Source organism: Osmerus mordax, chromosome 2 (genome assembly GCF_038355195.1).
Source record: "Osmerus mordax isolate fOsmMor3 chromosome 2, fOsmMor3.pri, whole genome shotgun sequence".
In the NCBI taxonomy this organism is placed as follows: domain Eukaryota; kingdom Metazoa; phylum Chordata; class Actinopteri; order Osmeriformes; family Osmeridae; genus Osmerus; species Osmerus mordax.
In genome coordinates, this window is record NC_090051.1 from 15,496,315 (window position 1) to 15,514,122 (window position 17,808).

Sequence of the window (17,808 nt, forward strand, 5' to 3'; positions counted from 1 at the left end):
CAAACAGAAAAACTGAATGTCGCAAGGCCTTGAAAGCCATGATAACTTAAATATGTGGCTTTTCATTGATTTGGTTAATTTGTATTACAACTCTCAATTCGTGCAATCGCATTATGCAAACACAGTTGACTGCCGCAAGGTGGCGGCAAGGATGGTGGGATTGAGTTTTCACTGCACTGCCAATGTGGAAGAGATGCTGGCTGCGTCACAAGGTGAAAGTTCACCAAACTGGGAAGTATCCAACGGTTAGCTGTCGGCTCTGTGAAGTGTGTTCCCTGATTGTCGAAGTTGTGTGCTCATCCTTTGAATTTGATCAATGCAAATAGCTAACAATATCTAGCTATAAACAATAAGCTAGCAGGTGGCGAATAAGGTTGGTTTCTTTTTTTGTTGCCAGCTGTATAATTCATCATCCACACAAAACAGCCAAGCTAGTAGCCTATTATATAGCTGCTTCCGTGAGTTGCTGGGTGCTATTAGCTAATTAGCCTAACTTGAAATAACAACAAGTCAAGTGAAAACAAGTCTACATTAGCGCAATAAGTAATGAGCTAAAACATTTTGGGATGGGATTTGTCTTAACAGAAATGTTGTTAGATCGCTCCACGCTAGCCTAGTTAACATTAGCTAGCTAAACAATTAGTTAAAATTTGACCTTTTCCCCAAGACCACCTCGTTACGTAGCTTATAACTAGGTAGCCAACTAGCCTAACTAGCTAACTAGTCAAGGTGGTCGAACAGACGGAAGGGATCCCCCTAGATTAGCTAACTACCTAAAGAGGAAAAATAACATTTCACAATATATCTCTACTGTGTTTTTAAACCGGAACGGTTTGAAATAAGTGTGTATCTACATGATCAAGGACAATTCTGCAACCTAGTCTAACTTTTTTTTCGAGAGCTAGCCGATCAGTAATCTACTCCCCCCCCCCCCCCCCCCCCCACTATCTTTCTTTACGTCTACTAGATAGTGCTCTGCATTTTATTCTGCTATTTAGCAAGAAAACTAGCCTACTGTGTCTCCACTTTTTCTGTTCCAGCTCCATCCTTTCAGCCAGCAAGCTGGCATGATGACTACTATCGTCCATGATACCTCAGAGGCTGTGTGTCTATGCGAGGAGTACAACCTGTACCTAAAGCCTATTGCCAAGATGACTGTCAGTGTGGCCTTACCTCAGCTCAAGTTGCCTGGAAAGAGCATCTCCAACTGGGAGGTAATGGAGAGAGTTAAAGCGATGGTATCTCCAGAGCAGTTCTCAGCTCTGCGGATTTCCAAAAGCACCATGGACTTCATCCGCTTTGATGGAGAGGTGGAGAACAAGGGCGTGGTCAAGAGCCTGCTGGGACGCCTGGATGGAAAGACTATCAAACTCAGCGGCTTCACGGACATATTGAAGGTATGGCGTGAACGGGGATCTGGGGGGGGGCCCAGCTAGAGACTATTATAAGAGCAAAATAGTTTTGGCTTTGTGAATGAATGTGCTCCAACAAACGGGTTGTAACCATTGAACTCTCCTCTGGTCTCCACAGGTGCGTGCTGTGGAAAACAAGATGGACTTCCCCACCCGTCACGACTGGGACTCGTTCTTCCGTGACGCAAAGGACATGAACGAGAGAATGCCAGGGGAGAGACCTGACACCATCCACCTGGAGGGCCTCCCTTGCCGCTGGTTCACCCAGAAGGACGGCCTCCCCGACCGGCCGGTCGAGGCGGTGTTGCAGGCTGTCTTTGAGTGCTTCGGACCCATCCGAAACGTCGACATCCCAATGCTGGACCCCTACAGGGAGGAAATGCTGGATAAGAACTTCAACACGTTCTCTTTCGGAGGCCATCTGAACTTCGAAGCCTTCGTCCAGTACCAGGAGTACTGTGGCTTTGCCAAAGCCATGGACACATTGCGGGGGATGAAGCTCATGTTCAAGGGAGAGGATGGCAAAGCTGTGGCCTGCAACATTAAAGTGAGTGTCCTGACACAGACACACACACTTGTTTCCCCTAGGTTTACAGCTTTGGAGGGGTGGGGGGGGGAGACTGGATTTCCATCTGTTCCATTAAAGGTAAAAGCTAGTTAGACTTAATTAGTTCATGGCATGCGGTTCTGCTGACTGTTGGGCAGGAGAGACAATATGGGGTAGAGGGTGAGAGCTTTAGATGGAGAGACTGGTTTTGTCAGTGAGACAGAGGGCAGCCTGTTCGATCCAGCGCTTGTGTAACAAGGGGCTTTTAGCCAGATGAGAATCGGGCCTGTGTTATCAGTTCTCGGATCACTGGACCGACCAGTGAGCTGAGTCACTAATCCATGGAACAAAGCCACTCATCACAAATGAAGGAGAGAGGAATGAGGGGGAGATGGAGGATCGTCATATACTTGCAGAGACCAGGATGGTCTTGCGTTTCCCTTCTGAGTTTGTTTACTTGCACAGTTTCACAGGAAGGGGAGAGCGAGAAGGGGACTTTTCAGGTTACATTCACATTTAGCAGACGCTCTTATCCAGAGCGACTTGCAGTAAGTACGGGGACATTCCCCCGAGGCAAGTAGGGTGCCTTGCCCAAGGACACAACGTCATTTGGCACAGCCAGGAATCGAATTGGCAACCTTCAGATTACTAGCCCGATTCCCTAACCGCTCAGCCACCTGAATCTCTGTTGGAACCCACATCCTAAACAGTAGCCTGATCCTTCCGTCCCCTCACTCACTCGTTCGACCCTGCTCTGGTTGTTATGTTACACGACTGGTGTGAGCATGTCGAAGGTGGCTTCCTGCCCCGCTTCTCGGCAACATTCCTCATATCCTCCGAAACCTCACGCCAAACCAAAAACAAGGTCGAGGGCCTTGGATGCAGGCCTCAGCTCGTAGACCGCGCGTCGATACCGATTGACTTCCTCCTTCCTGTTCCGGTAGGTGACCTTTGACACCAGCAAGCACCTGAGCGAGACGTCCCTGAAGAGGAGGCAGCAGGAGAGGATGAAGCTGCAGGAGCTGGAGAGACAGAGGGAGGAGCAGAAGCGACGGGAGAAGGAGGAGGAGGAGAAACGCAAGGAGGATGAGAGGTGAGGACATGCAGAGATGACAACAAACAAAAAGAACCCCATTAGGTCTTATGATAAGCAGTCTGTTGGAGTCACACCCTGGTATGCTATAGATACATGTATGAGTTATGGTGATCAATTTTTTATTACTCTTATAATATGAAACATTGGAAGTCTCAATGTTCCGTTGTTTAAATCTTTCATAAGTGTGTGTACGATATTTCAGCATCACTTGGACATAGATAGCGAAGAGCAACATGAAACGTAAGGGAGAGAGAGGGGACAGGACATACATGAAACGGCTCGGGTTCGATTTGAAACCAGCTGTCGCGGTTAAGGCCTTAGGCTACGTGGTGCGCGCACTTAACCGGGTGAGCCAGGTGCTTGCTGGCCAATGGGCACAGATCCGAGAGATTCGGTCGAGGAGAAAGAACCGGCCCGTCGTTCTCTCTGGAGCTTCAGCAGAAGGCGTCGTCGATGACGGTGCTTCTGCGTGTCTCCCCAGGAAGCAGAAGGAGCAGGAGGAGGAGGAGAAGGAGAGGAAGCGGGAGGAGCGCCTGCGCAAGCGCGAGCAGAAGCTGCGGGAGCGGGAGGACAAGCGGAGCCAGAAGAAGGCCAAGAAGCTCCAGGAGGAGGAGCAGAGGCGGCTGCAGATGAAGATCGCCACGGAGGAGCGGAGGCTGCTGCTGGCCCAGCGCAACCTGGAGTCCATCCGCCTCATCGCCGAGCTCCTGGGCCGCGCTAAGGTACACACACACACACAGAGAGACCTATTTTCCACTTTCCCACCCACATTTAGTCATTTTGCAGACGCTCTTATCCAGAGCGACTTACAGTAAGTACAGGGACATTCCCCCCGAGGCAAGTAGGGAGAAGTGCCTTAAATCGTTTTTCACGTCCGGGAATCGAACCGGCAACCTTCTGATTAATAGCCCAATTCCCTAACCGCTCAGCCATCTTCAATCCGCTGTCCTCTTTCCCCCAGGCCCTCAAGCAGCAGGAGCAGGAGAAGGAGAGGGCGGAGCGAGAGCAGAGGGAGCGGGCGGAGCAGAGGCGGCAGAAGGAGGAGCTCGCCCGGCTGCAGCAGCTGGAGGCCTGCCGGCGCAAGCAGGAGGAGGAGCTGCGGCGGGTGGAGGCGGAGAAGGGGCGCGCCCTGGAGCTGCAGCGCAAGGAGAAGGAGCTGAGAGGGCGCCTGCTCGGGAACCTGCTGAAGAAGAACGCCGGGGAGGACGCCCAGCCTCCCGGGGACCCCCGGGGCAAGGGCCTCGCGCTGCCCACGGACCAGGCCTCGCTCCTTGGGCCTCTCGGCCAGGACGGTGGCCTCCAGCCTCCGGTGAATGGAGGCCGGGCTGCGTTGGAGCGCAGGGAGAGACCGAAAGCCCCGAAGCGCTCCAAGGTCTCCGGGCGAGCGGGGAAGGAGGGCAGAGGGGCGGATCGGAGAGCGGGAGGGGACGAGAGGAGCGGACGAGAGAACCGGAGAGGGGGGGACGAGAACAGGAGAGGGGGGGACGAGAACAGGAGAGGCCCCGGCAGACAGAGCAGGGAAAGGGACGGGACGAAGGCACACAGCCGGCCAGCCAGGGGGAGGAAGGACGGCCATAGGCGGAGCCCCAGCCGCGAGCCAAGTTCCAGCCGCCATAGGAGGAGCCCCAGCCGGGGGCAGAGCCACGGCCGGGGGGGGAGTCACGGCCGGGGGCAGAGCCACGGCCGGGGGGGGAGTCACGGGCGGCACCGGAGCTCCAGTCGTGATAGGAGGAGCAGCAGCAGGAGGAGGAGGAGCCACAGCCGAGGGGGGAGGAGCCACAGCCGAGGGGGGAGGAGCCACAGCTCTCGGAGCAGCAGGTCTCGGAGCAGGGACAGGTGCAGCCGTAGCCGCGGCAACAGGAGCGGGCACAGGCACCGTAGTCGGAGCTACAGCCGAGACAGGAGCCGCTCAAGGCGCCACTAGCTGAACCAATGTGGATGAGAGAACTGGCCCACCTTACCATCGAAACAGAAGCCTGCACACACAGACCACTGTAGAACCATCGCTTCGAGATAAACCCTGTGCAGAGTAGCAGTCAACCAGGCCAGAGATATGCTGATTTAGGGTCTTGTCTGTTGAGAGGATCTCTCCGCTCTCGGAAGGCTCACTATCAAGCTCCTTGGTGTTCCCATTACAGTGTCCTCAGCCTGTAGAATGTGAAGGTCATCGACTGCTGTTCCAGAAACCCAGTGGACTGTTCTGGAAAACGGTTTGTGTCTTCTACTGCACCGTGGGAGACACTAGCAGAACATATAGGAAGCAATGCTGTTTGACTGTGTTCAGTATCAATGCTGTTCACGGGGAATGCTGGGAGTTGGAGTTTGGCACCACACAAGCGGCACACTGACAGCGACAGTTATTTCAAGTTCAAGTTATTTCACTATGTCAATTCCCAAAGAACGGATTCAAATATAATGCCTACCCCGCGTCTAACCAGACACAGCAGTCTGGGCTGTGTAAATAAAAGCTTGCTTAGGTCAGCGTGTACAGTTCAGTATGAGACAGTTTAGGTTCGAAAAATTGAGAGTTGAGTAATGAGCCACAATCAGTCCCTACAGGGTCCTCGATCTTGAACATAGTGGTGCCTCCATCCATACCACATCTCTGCCTCCCCTTTGCTCCTGTCTGACCTACCATGGGACAGGGTGACCATGGGATGTGCAGTGTTTTGCCTGTGTTAAAGATAGGGGTTTGCTTCAGCTAGGTTGCCTTATCAATGAAGACCTGTACAGAAATGTGTCGTCTTCTTTCTTTTTCTCTTTTGCATCCACGGTTTAAGACTTGAGATGTAAGGGCGTCTTAAGTACCGTCTCTTATGAAAGCCGCCGTTTTGACCTTGTCGGTCTGCGAATCAGCCCGTCGATCCGTTTGAGTTGGTGTGTGTTTGTGAACCTGTGTCCTGGCCATTTTGACTCCTGCATGTCATGCGTACACACTGGAGACAGGACTTCATATGTTTAAATAAAGGAAGAAAAACGTTCCGTTTTATTCATGTTTTTGTCTGCGTGCACCTCTATTATGAATTGTGGAAGAGCTTTTTGAATCCTTAAAAGTCCGACATTTGTAACGGTCAGTTACATCTTATTGTGGCGTACCGGGGCTAACCTGTGTGTGTTAGATAGGGCACCAGTCTGTCTGCGAGCTGTCCTTTGTCCCTGGCCTGAGCCTTGAGCTGTAATCTGGGTTATCAGGCTGTAATCGGATTAGACCACTTCTCTGTGTTACAGCACCTGGGTGGGCCATGCTACTACTACACTCCCCCAGTCTGGGATGCTACTCTGGGGCTGACACACACACACACACACACACACGGGTACGACTGATCCTGGGCAGCCGATTCATTTAACTCTATTAGAGGGTTGTACTCACTCCGGGGATCCCGAACCACATCTTGAGTCGTCGCAGAGGAGTTTTATCTTCAGGGAGGTGATGACAGAACCTGCAGGGAGGGCTTCCACCATGGCGTCTGCTGCGGCTGCTCCTGACTACCCTAGGAAGATCTTGGACTACATGGAGGGCTTCTTGGTCTCCAAGGTAACATGCACAAATGAGAACTTCCAGAACTTTTGATGTTTTTTCAAGCTAGCTTTGGGTCTTTTGTCCGTTTGTTGAAGGTAGACAGGAAATGTGAGGAAGGTAGGGGGGGATGACAGGCAGAAATGTCCTGAGTCTGCTGTGTCGGGGACTTTGCCCAAATGAGATGCACTCTATCCGGTGGGGCGCCCATTCATCGCCAACTTTTAACGACTGACTAGGAATTAGTTGAGAGAGGCTGTGCGATCAATCTTGGCAACCGCTTGTGCCTTTTTACGACCGCTCTGTTTTAATGCACCTGACGCAAGTCATCAAGTGACTGACGCACCCTGTTCTAACCGGACATTTTGTGTTTGTCAGACTATGTTTGCGGCGTGTGAGCTGGGTGTGTTTGACCTGCTCCAGACCTCAGGGCGCCCTCTGTCTGCAGGAGAGGTAGCGCAGGCCGTGGGGGCCAGTCTGGATGGGACCGAGAGACTGCTGTCTGCCTGCACAGGACTGGAGCTGCTCACTGCCCAAACACAGGATGGACAAGGTCACTCACATGTACTCCTTCCCTCTCTCACTCACTCATCTACACTCATTCACTCACCTTATGCCCCCCTCCCTCTCCTTCAGTGATGTACAGTAACACGGAACAGTCCCGTGTGTATCTGACCCGCTCCAGCCCGGTGTCTCTCTACCACTCCATCCAGTACAACTCCAGAACCATCTACCTCTGCTGGCACTACCTGACCGACGCTGTGAGGTGAGAGCCAGCTCAACCCCTCAAAAACCTGGCAACCCAGCCTCAAATCTACGCGACGGATTAGGTGATAGTAGAGACTTGGGTGGGTCATGATAAACAGGTGTGTCGTGTGTTTGTCTTGTCTCTCCTCGGCATGTCTCAGAGAGGGCACAAACCAGTATGAGAAGGCATTTGGGGTCAGCTCCAAAGACCTGTTTGAAGCCCTGTACAGGTAAAACGTCTTGCTTCTCTCTGTCGCTCTCTCTCTTGCTCTTTGTCTCGCTCTGTAGCTCTCTATTTCCCTTCCTGTCTTTCTCTTTTTATCTTTGAGTTCCATACTTTCGATTTTTCAGGGTCAGTAGGGAGAGGGAGGTGGAGACAGGAAGAGAGGGTGCAGGAAACAGAGTTGGAGAAGAGGGAAAGGAAGAGGCTGTGATTGGATTCTCTACTGGCCTTGAGGCCTAGATTGAACCTAAAGACCCCAGTTTTATTCATTTCAGTGATCTGCTGGTCAGCAGTTTTCAAGGATCGTCATACTTTTGCACCGAAACTTTCTCTCTGTTGTGCTTTTTGTCAAGGAGGCCACAGGGAAGAGGAGATGAAATAGGGCTGTGGAGCTTTACAGAGAGCAGGATTGGCCGGCATGGCTGGCTCTGACTGTATATGTCAAGACTTTGTGTGTGTGTGTGTGTGTGTGTGTGTGTGAGGATGAGGGACTATTTGTGCTCTCCCTTTTGCGTTGCGCCCGGTGGCCGAGCAGTGTGACGTCGTAGTTGGAGCGGCTCCTCAGGGCCATGGCAGCCCTGGCCGTTCTGACCCGATGCATCCTGTCAGAACCCCTCCACAGTCCAGCGGGCACACAGCATACTGGATGGCAGATGTGTGTGGGAGTGTGGCCGGGGGGAGTATTGGTGTTGATGTGTCTTGAAACTGTATATTTAACTGTTGTGTGTGTGTGTGTGTGCGCGTGCGTGCGTGCGTTGCAGGTCGGATGAGGAGATGGTGAAGTTCATGCAGCTGATGAACTCCGTCTGGAACATCTGCGGCAGGGACGTGGTCACAGCATTTGACCTTTCCCCTTTCAAGAACATCTACGACCTTGGAGGTAAAATAACCAGGAGGATGAGCTGCACGTCCAGTCAACGTCACAGGTGTCAGCTCTCGATTAGCATAGGTTGGAGGGTTCAAAAACATGAACGTTTAGGGACTCAAGTGCCAACTGTCGCAGAGAACACAGACACACACAAACAGTGACCTTTATTTGCCTCACTTTGTGATAATGACTAGAGTAATCAGCCATAGTACCACAGGCACCTTCTGGCTGTCCGCTGATGGCTCCCATTCAGACCCAGAGGTCTAGAAGGGAAACAGTGTGTAATGGCACATTTGACCACAGGGGGGGGCTCTACCGCCACAAGCTGAGACGACAAGGATTTGTGCCTTCGGGGTGGACCCACACAGGCGCATGCACACTCACACACACATAGTGACATTAAATGGTGTGTGTGGTGTTTAATGGGCTCCAAGCCTGTGGCCTCAGCAGAGATAGTGATGAGAGGGCTCTGCAGAGGACAGCCAGACAGATGTCTAACAGCAGGAGCGCGGAGAAGGAGAGGAGAGGGGAGGAGAGGCGACAAAAGGGAAGCGGGGAGAGAGAGGAGAGGCGAGCCCCCCACGCTGAGGAGGAGCTGGTCGTGTGTCTGCGGGGGAGCGTTTGATGGGGGGGGGGGGGGGGGGGTGCGTGGTGCGGGGTGACATCAAGCTGGGATGTCCACCATCATGTCTGGCAGGTTAGTGATGGGGCGAGCTCGCAGGCTGGGATGTCCACCATCATGTCTGGCAGGTTAGTGATGGGGCGAGCTCGCAGGCTGGGATGTCCACCATCATGTCTGGCAGGTTAGTGATGGGGCGAGCTCGCAGGCACAGAGCAGCAGTGTCCCAACAGACTCCGTCTCTGCTGGAAGGGCCGTTATTAGTTCTACCTGCGGGGAGGAGATTGGTGTTTCCTTTGTTATTTACTCCTGCTGGGTCTTCACATGTCTGTTTGTCTGCCTGTCCCGCAGACACAGCAATAGAAAAGTAGAGGGCCGGTAGGGAAAATGTGGTTCTATCTCTATTTCATTTTGTCCTCCTTAGTTTTCAGTTGCTGTTTCTTCCTGGCTGTCAGTGTAAGCACGCCCAGAGCAGACACACACTCTGGCCCTGCGTTAGCCTCTCCTAACAAGGTTGTTTGTTGAGGGAATTCCTTTGATCCTGCTCACTGCCCCCACCCCCTACACCTCTCTCTGTCTCTCTCGCTCTCTCTCTCGCTCTCTCTCGCTCTCTCTCGCTCTCTCTCTCTCTCTCTCTCGCTCTCTCTCTCGCTCTCTCTCACTCGCTCTCTCTCTTCTCACACTCTTCAGGCTGCAGTGGAGCATTGGCAAAGCAGTGCACGTTGGCATACCCAGAATGCACTGTAACAATCTTTGACCTCCCAAAGGTGGTACACATGTCGAAAGAACATTTTGTTACCGACGGCAACCAGAGGATAGGCTTTCACGAAGGTACGCCGGGCAGACCAGACCAGATCAATAACATCAAACGCCTCATCAATAACATCAGACATCAGATTAATAATAGCAAACATCGGGATACACACAGGCTGAGATGAAAGTGTTTGATGAACGTGTGTCTGTGTGTGTTTGTGTGTTTGTTGTGTGTGTGTGTGTGTGTGTGTGTGTAGGGGACTTCTTCAAAGACCCTCTGCCAGAAGTTGACCTCTACGTTCTGGCTAGAATCCTCCATGACTGGACGGACCTGCGCAGTATAGAGCTACTGACCAAAGTCTACCGGGCTTGTAAACCAGGTGCACTTCATGCACAAACACACACACATGCACATACACACATGCACACACATTCACACAAACACACACACACACACACTGTTGGAGCTGTTCTAACCATGAAATGAGATCTGAGATGAGATATTTCACAATGCAGCTGATCCTACAGACACGCTTCCTCCTCTGTGTGTGTGTGTGTGTCCGTGTATCAACAGGAGGTGGGGTATTGCTGGTGGAGGCGTTGCTGCATGAAGACAGATCAGGTCCGTTGACAGCCCAGCTGTACTCCCTGAACATGCTGGTGCAGACAGAGGGGCGAGAGCGGACGGCAGGGGAGTACACCAGCCTGCTGTCTGCCGCCGGCTTCAGGAGCGTGGAGGTGCAGAGGACGGGCAAGATATACGACGCCATCCTGGGGCATAAATAGAGAGAACCGCAATACCCCTGTACTCCCTGGCCCCTACAGATGACCTCCTTCCCCCTGGACTCTTTGTCCCCTAGAGATGACCTCATCACCCCTGGACACCCTATCCCCTAGAGATGACTTCATCACCCCTGGACACCCAGTCCCCTAGAGATGACCTCATCACCCCTGGACACCCTATCCCCTAGAGATGACTTCATCACCCCTGGACACCCTGTCCCCTAGAGATGACTTCATCACCCCTGGCCACCATGTCCCTTAGAGATGACCTCATCTTTCCTGGACTTCTAACTTCTATCATCTATCCTACCTTATCTTCTAACCGATGGGCAGCCAAGTGGACACTACTGGAGACCCTAGTCTAGATGATCTCTCTTCATTTGTGTTTTTACTGTCGGGATAAGAACACTGGGCTTTCTTCTTATGATGATGCTCATTCACTCTGGTGTCCCTCGGGCGCGGCAAACGATCTCTGTGTCAACTGCCTGAAACACCTGTCTTTATGCTCATGTTCTAGGTATAATTGAGTGTGTGCTCTACCCTGCTGATAAAAGCGATCTGGCTCATTGCGTGAGTCCATGGCATTTTTTCCCAGCTCACCATCTGCTACTCACTATGTCGTCTTTGTATCTGTTGGGGTATCACTTGCTGTCTGTATGTCTCTGTCCTCACACTTACTGGTGTCCTCCTTGCTCTTTGTAATTGTGAATTAAACTGTCTTTAAAAGACATGAAATTAGAATTGATGTCAAATCCCCCACGGAGACAGCCCAGCGTGAGCATAATAATGGCAGAGTTAAGTGCTGGGTTAGAGGCACTGACATCCCAGTAGGCAGCAGTGCCCGGGAACAGAGACGTGACAATTAAGCTTGTTGCGGCTCTCAGGTTAATGGTGCAATGTCTGTTACAGGAAGACAGAGCTGGCTGTGCATGACTGAACTGTTGTTCTTGTCCTGATAATCAGGGTTTGGACAAAAGTGCAGGTTTTGGAACCATTAGGATGAGAGGCAACGGGAGGTTAGATGAGGGGAATGTGTGGGTAAGGGTTAGGGTCAGGTTCTTTCAGGTGAGCGGAGGTGAGGTGGGGATATATTCACTTTGTGTCCTCATTATGTTACTAACCTTGCCCTTAGCTACTTCTGGGGCAAACAAAAAGTTGTTGGTGTCTGTGTCTCTGTGTGTCTGTGTGCATATTGTATGTGAGTGCATGTCTGTGTTTGTGCCTGTTTCGTGAGTAACCCTTCAGGAGAACTGATGATGTCATTGTTATGTACCCACAAGCCTTTGCATGACTCTCCTGTGAGACGACAACCCCAGGACATTCTGGGGAACAGACTTCCAGTCATGCCTTAAGACTGCGTGTGTGGTTATAAAAGTAAGTGTACATATGAGAGAGTGTGTGTGTGTGACAGAGAGAGTGTGATGCATGGTGGTTTAGCAAAATGTTTTTTCCTTCAGTGCAAAAGCTGTTGGCCCAGAAGCGTGTTTCTTTAAATTCCGAGCAGGCAGCCATCTTTAATCAATAGGGATTGTTCAAATCAAACAGAGGGAGGTGATACTGCAAAAGCAGCATTCTGGTTTCCATCCCTCTCATTACAATGGCAGGGAAGAAGAATAGGGACGGAGGGAGAAAAAGACACTCCCCCTCCCTACACGCACACACACACACACACAAAGCAGGGAACATTTGATTGAATTCTGAGGAGTGTGTCTGTGTGTGTAAGATGCTTATTGCCACCTGGAAACCTTCCTTTCGTGACGCATCAGTGACAGCAATATTGAGCAGAGGACAAAGCCTATCTACCCTGTAGGCTTTTAACACACACACACGCCAGCTAAGTGTTTGTATGCAACACCTTCCACAGTCTGATGTGATGGAGTATAAGCCCCAGGAGCAGTTCTCCTCTGGAGAGAAATGCTGTAAAACTCGGGAGCTGGTCCCTGGTGTGGCTGATCTCTCACTCAGGGCTTAGAACGTGAACTGAGGAGGTGCTGAACATGCTCTCTGTGTGTGTGTGTGTGTGTGTGTGTGTGTGTTCGTGCGTGTGTGTGTGTGTGTGTGTGTGTGTGTGTGTGTGTGTGTGTTCGTGCGTGTGTGGGTTTGTGCCTATGAATATGGATAGAGTATGGATATCCTTTTGTTTTGTTTGAAGATTGTGTGTATCTGCTCCTGATAATCTGCAATCCCCTTTTCCCTGCTCTATCCCTCCCGCTCCTTCTCTCCACCCCTCCGCTCCCTCCCTCCATTCCCTCCCTCCATTCCTTCCCTCCAGCTCTCTTGATCGCGGTTCTCTCCGTCTCTGACTCCTCCTGCCCCTTAGCCAGCGTGACTAAAGCCAGTTGGTCTCAGTCGGACACAGACACTACTCGCTGGACAACAGCAGCCTCTCCCTCCGGGCTGACAGCAACTGTGCAGACCGCCCCCAGGCAAGAACATTCTAGACACGCTGAGCGGCAGACTCAACCTCTACTTCATGCCACTGGCTGAGGTGAGGGCAGGTGGGCTGTCTAAGCTCTTGGCTGGGAGTTGCTGGTTCGAATACAGAGCCAGACAAATTATCCCTCGTCCAGGACACAGCGCAGAAGGCCTAAGGGACTGACTGTGGGAGAGTTAAGGTTTGGTTGAGGAGAACATGAAAATAAGTCACAGTATCATATTATTGCTCTCTTTATAATGAAATGAGTAGATCAAAACAAACTGCGTGATAATGTCAAATGTGGTATTTAAATGATGTAGAAGAAATCCTACATATATATGGTCTATACCTCACACATCATATAAAGTATACATGATGGTCATATAGCTTTTTGTATGTGACAAAGAGCACTTTCCTCATGCCACCACACAGGTAGATACACAGGTAGATGGCCTGGCACAGAGAACTAGAATACTGACCAGTGGTGAGAATCGCCCCTCATGTTTGGGGATAAAGTCATGGGCAATATTGTTTAAGGTTAAATGGATACAGTTGCTGTGGGTGATTACTCACAGGGGAAGCTGGCCTTTAGAAAGAGCACTGTTTGTTTCAGCCAACCGGAGATGAGCTGATTAGCATATTTGCCATGATTGTTTTGTGTTACACTGTAAATGCCAGGGTCGCTAGGGTCTATATCTAACAGCATCAGCGCAAGCTTGACAATGCCTGAGTGACACACACACACACACACATATTCAGCCACCACAGAGACAGTACTCACAGTCAACATGTTCTCTATCTCTTCGTTCCATATGAAGACATGCCCTGCTGCTCCATGTATCTGACTGGTGGGATCTGCGACTTGAAGCCGGTCGATGGGATTATGTGGTTGATTAGCCAGCTTCACTCATGTTGATTCCACATGTCCACATTGGTCATTACAGCAGCGACAATGGATCGAGTGGTTATTCTGTGGGCCTCGCTGTTACAATTTGCCACCCTCCTCCACTGATCCTCCCAGCTTTAATTTGGAGTGAGCCTCACTTCTGTGTGGGAATACTAGGCTCTTGAATTGGAGCACCGAACACTAAGTGGCCGCGAGACCCTTGTAGAATTAATAAACGATATGCACGCGCACACCCGCGCTCCATCAGACGGGACACAATCCGGCACTTTCTTCCCCTCCTTTTCTCTCTCTTCCCGACCCTCCCTTCCTCGAACGCTCTGCCTCTGTCTCCCTCCATCCCCGTAAGGCGGTTCTTAGGAGCAGTGGCGAGAGAGGCTGCAGTAACCCCTCCCCCCCCTCCTCGTGATGACCTTCAGCCGCTCAGCAGGAAGAGGGAGGGAGAGGACGGGAGAGAGGGAGAGAGGGAGAGAGGGGGAGAGAGAGAGAGTGAGAGAGAGAGAGGGAGAGAGGGGGAGAGGGGGAGAGAGGGAGAGAGGGAGAGGGGGAGAGAGAGAGAGGGAGAGGGGGAGAGGGAGAGGGAGAGAGAGAGAGAGAGGGGGAGAGGGGGAGAGGGGGAGAGAGGGAGAGAGGGAGAGGGAGAGGGGGAGAGGGGGAGAGAGAGAGAGAGAGAGGGAGAGGGGGAGAGGGAGAGGAGAGAGAGAGAGAGAGAGAGAGAGAGAGAGAGAGAGAGAGAGAGAGAGAGAGAGAGAGAGAGAGAGAGAGAGAGAGAGAGAGAGAGAGAGAGAGGGGGGGGGACTGGGGAAGAGAGACCAGAGGGATGGAAGAAGGGGGAGTATGGATAGGGAAGACAGTAGAAAGGCTTTGAAAATGATTTATTGAAAGAGGGGAGGAGAGGAGTGGTGGCAGGGGGAGAGAGGGAATGGGAGAGGAAGGAGGACATCTGGGCGTGACTGGCACTGATTGACATGCTCAGGCTGAAGTGACAGGAGGACTGGAAGATGTGTGGCACGGTGACCACTGTCCTGCACAGCTGAATCTACCGCCGGTTCTCTCCGTCATTCCAACTCCCTCTCTCCCGCTCTCCCTCCCTTTCTCTCTGCATGACTCATCTCCCAATGCCATAAAGACATGAAATGTGGAGATCTCCAGAAGTCTCCCATTAGTGCCCAGATTATGTAAATGTCTCCTTCATTCAGCACATACTCCGGCTTTGCTGTCACCAGCGGTACGACTCAGCGTTCGGCGGTTTGAAGATGGAGACTATCTTTCCGGGCTGCTCTCTCGCTCCCTTCCTCTCTCTTCCGGGCCCGCAAATAATCTGGAGCTCATTAGCATTTCAAAAATACTATCTACATGAGTCACACAGACGTTATGGTGAGTTAGTGACTGGGCTTGTTATTGCCCCAGCCTCTACAGGGATGGGGGGGAGTTGTTAGGGAGATGCTGTACTTTTCACAGACATGCACACAAGCATAGAAACACACCCGTGTAGTCGCACCCATCCACAAATACGGGATGCACACCAAAGACCAGCGCACTCCCACGTTTTTCTAGAAATCGAAATTCACGAGGGATCTGCGCTGCGCACCTGTTTCAAGGTTAAAATAGTCCACTGGGGAAAGGTACACGCATTCATAACATGATTAACTTAGTGGAACAGGCATAGCAAGGCGAGGAATCTCAGTCACATTTTGTTCCGAAAAACAATGTCGCTCCTGACATTTCAGCTCTACACGAACCGAGAGTGTGGAAGGTTAAATCCATAGTCTGTGTATCTGTTTGTTTAGCATTCAAGGTACAGCCATTGAGGTTGTGACCCTCCAGTCTACATGATGCAGTGTATTAAGACAGAATGTCCTCAGAATCCAGGACAAATGTCCAATCACACACAAACACGCACACATACACACATGCACACACAAAATGTGGAAAATGAGAAAGAGTAAGCACATGAAATAGAAATTCAGTTTTTTCCTTGAAATTCAATGTGTGTGTGTGTGTGTGTGTGTGAAATGTGAAAAGCTTCTTTCTTACACATGCAGAGGGGTTCCTTATCTGATATCTGTTTCATTCATTACCATAATAATTGGCACTCCACCTCACAGAGGAAATGCAATGTGGGCTGGAGAGGAATTTTAACCAGGATCTAGTCCACCTGCACAGAGACAAGGACCAGCAGACCAGACATGCTGAGGGGCCTCATGTACGTATATGTATGCACTTTATTCTATTTGATCAAAACAGAATAGAATCATTCTCCTCGATTCTGTCTGGTTGCGCGCTCTAAAGTTCATTATCTGCCAGTTAAGAAGCTACACCCACAGTCCCTCTCCCTGCTTCTCCGAGTATCTGTCGGCTTCATTACTCTTCATTTACATACCGCTGTTTCTGTTCAAGTTGGAAGATCATTTGTCACTAGCAGCTAAACAGGCCACGTCAACTACATAGCCAGTATATACACAGTACACAGTATTTACTGTATTTATACTTTGAATACTGTACAGACTCTCCAGTTTAACCTGCCCGGACCTCGCCCTGCTTCGGCATCTGTTGGAAGAATTTCTCTCATTACTGCACTGCAGGGTGCTCGACTGACACACACCCGCACGCACACACACGCACGCACACACACACACACACATTCGAATGCAACTGTCTGTCTTGACTTTGATTTTCCCTTTTCCCCATTCCCACTCATTCCTTCTCTCAGGTCTGTGGGGTAATTTGCTGGGAGAGGCAGGGTTGACAAACACCCCCACTTCCCTTCACACATACACACACACTCCACCACTCCGCACACACACACACACACCACTACTGATGTACATGCAGATCCTTGTATCCATCAGTCTGGCAGCTTGTGGCCAAGCTAAAATGAGCTAGAGCCAATGGCATCAACAATCTATTGTTTATGTGGAAGCCTGCGTGTGTGTGTGAGTGTGTGAGTGTGTGTGTGTATCTGAGCTCTGTATCAGCAGTAGGTCCACTCATTCACAGTGACATGTGACAGACAGCAGAATCTCAGATAACCTTGTGGGACGAAGACAAATGTCCCCTGGGCACAGACACACACACACCCGAATCAAAACATGACGTCTCAATGCGTCGCCTTTCATCCGTTTCGGACGACAACGAGAACGAGCGTGGAACACACACTAACAGAGACATCATGTCCTTCATATCAGTACCCCTCCCCACACACACACGCACACACACACACCTCCCCACCACACAGATAGGTATGATACGGCTCAGGCCTCAGTTAAACAGACCACGCTCCATCTCTGTGCACTGTGTCTGTCGTGTCTAAAAAGGATTGTGCATTTCACCACAGGTGTGCAAGTGCTCAATTTTCCAGTCTTTCCAGTCAATGTTTGTGTGTGTAAATTGAGTCGTTTTGTGTGTGTGTGTGTGTTCGAGCAGTGGTGGTGCAGGTATATTGACCAGTAGCTCAGGGCAGATGGAGCGTTCCCCAACATGCTGAGTGCTCCGCTAATGGAGTACACTCCAATATGACCCTCCACTCCTCTCATCTCCGACTCATCTCCGACTCCCCTAAAGAACCATCAGGGAGGACAAAGGCAGGGCTCTCTTTTTTTTCTTTCCCCTTTCAGTCTCCCTTCTCTTTCTCTTTCTTTCTTTCTCTCTCTCTCCCGATCTGTCTCTCTCACTTTTACCTCTCGCTTTCTCGCTTTCTCTCTCTCTCTCTCTCTCTCTCTCTCTCTCTCTCTCTCTCTCTCTCTCTCTCTCTCTCTCTCTCTCTCTCTCTCTCTCTCTCTCTCTCTCTCTCTATCTCACTCTATCTCTCTCTCTCTCTCTCTCTCTCTCTCTCAACAGTGCCACTCCATTATAACTGAAATGGTGTGTATGGATGCTGTCAGGGATGAAACGAGGAAGCAGTACACGTGAAGCGTGCGAGG

At 51.1% G+C, this 17,808-nt stretch overlaps 2 protein-coding genes across 2 annotated transcripts; both read left to right on the top strand.

Moving 5' to 3' along the window:
* The first annotated feature begins 245 nt into the window (after nt 1-245).
* On the top strand, nt 246-6,037 carry akap17a (A kinase (PRKA) anchor protein 17A). The gene is made up of 6 exons (XM_067256972.1): nt 246-373; nt 1,041-1,397; nt 1,531-1,959; nt 2,904-3,052; nt 3,537-3,777; nt 4,017-6,037. The coding sequence occupies exons 2-6, from the start codon at nt 1,068-1,070 to the stop codon at nt 4,977-4,979; spliced, it is 2,112 nt and encodes a 703-aa protein (XP_067113073.1). The 5' UTR covers nt 246-373; nt 1,041-1,067; the 3' UTR covers nt 4,980-6,037.
* Nucleotides 6,038-6,530: 493 nt separating this feature from the next.
* asmt (acetylserotonin O-methyltransferase) lies at nt 6,531-11,122 on the top strand. The gene is made up of 8 exons (XM_067257839.1): nt 6,531-6,590; nt 6,951-7,125; nt 7,209-7,338; nt 7,481-7,549; nt 8,304-8,422; nt 9,720-9,860; nt 10,040-10,162; nt 10,357-11,122. Exons 1-8 carry the CDS (start codon nt 6,567-6,569, stop codon nt 10,566-10,568), a joined length of 993 nt encoding a protein of 330 aa, XP_067113940.1. The 5' UTR covers nt 6,531-6,566; the 3' UTR covers nt 10,569-11,122.
* Nucleotides 11,123-17,808: the final 6,686 nt, after the last annotated feature.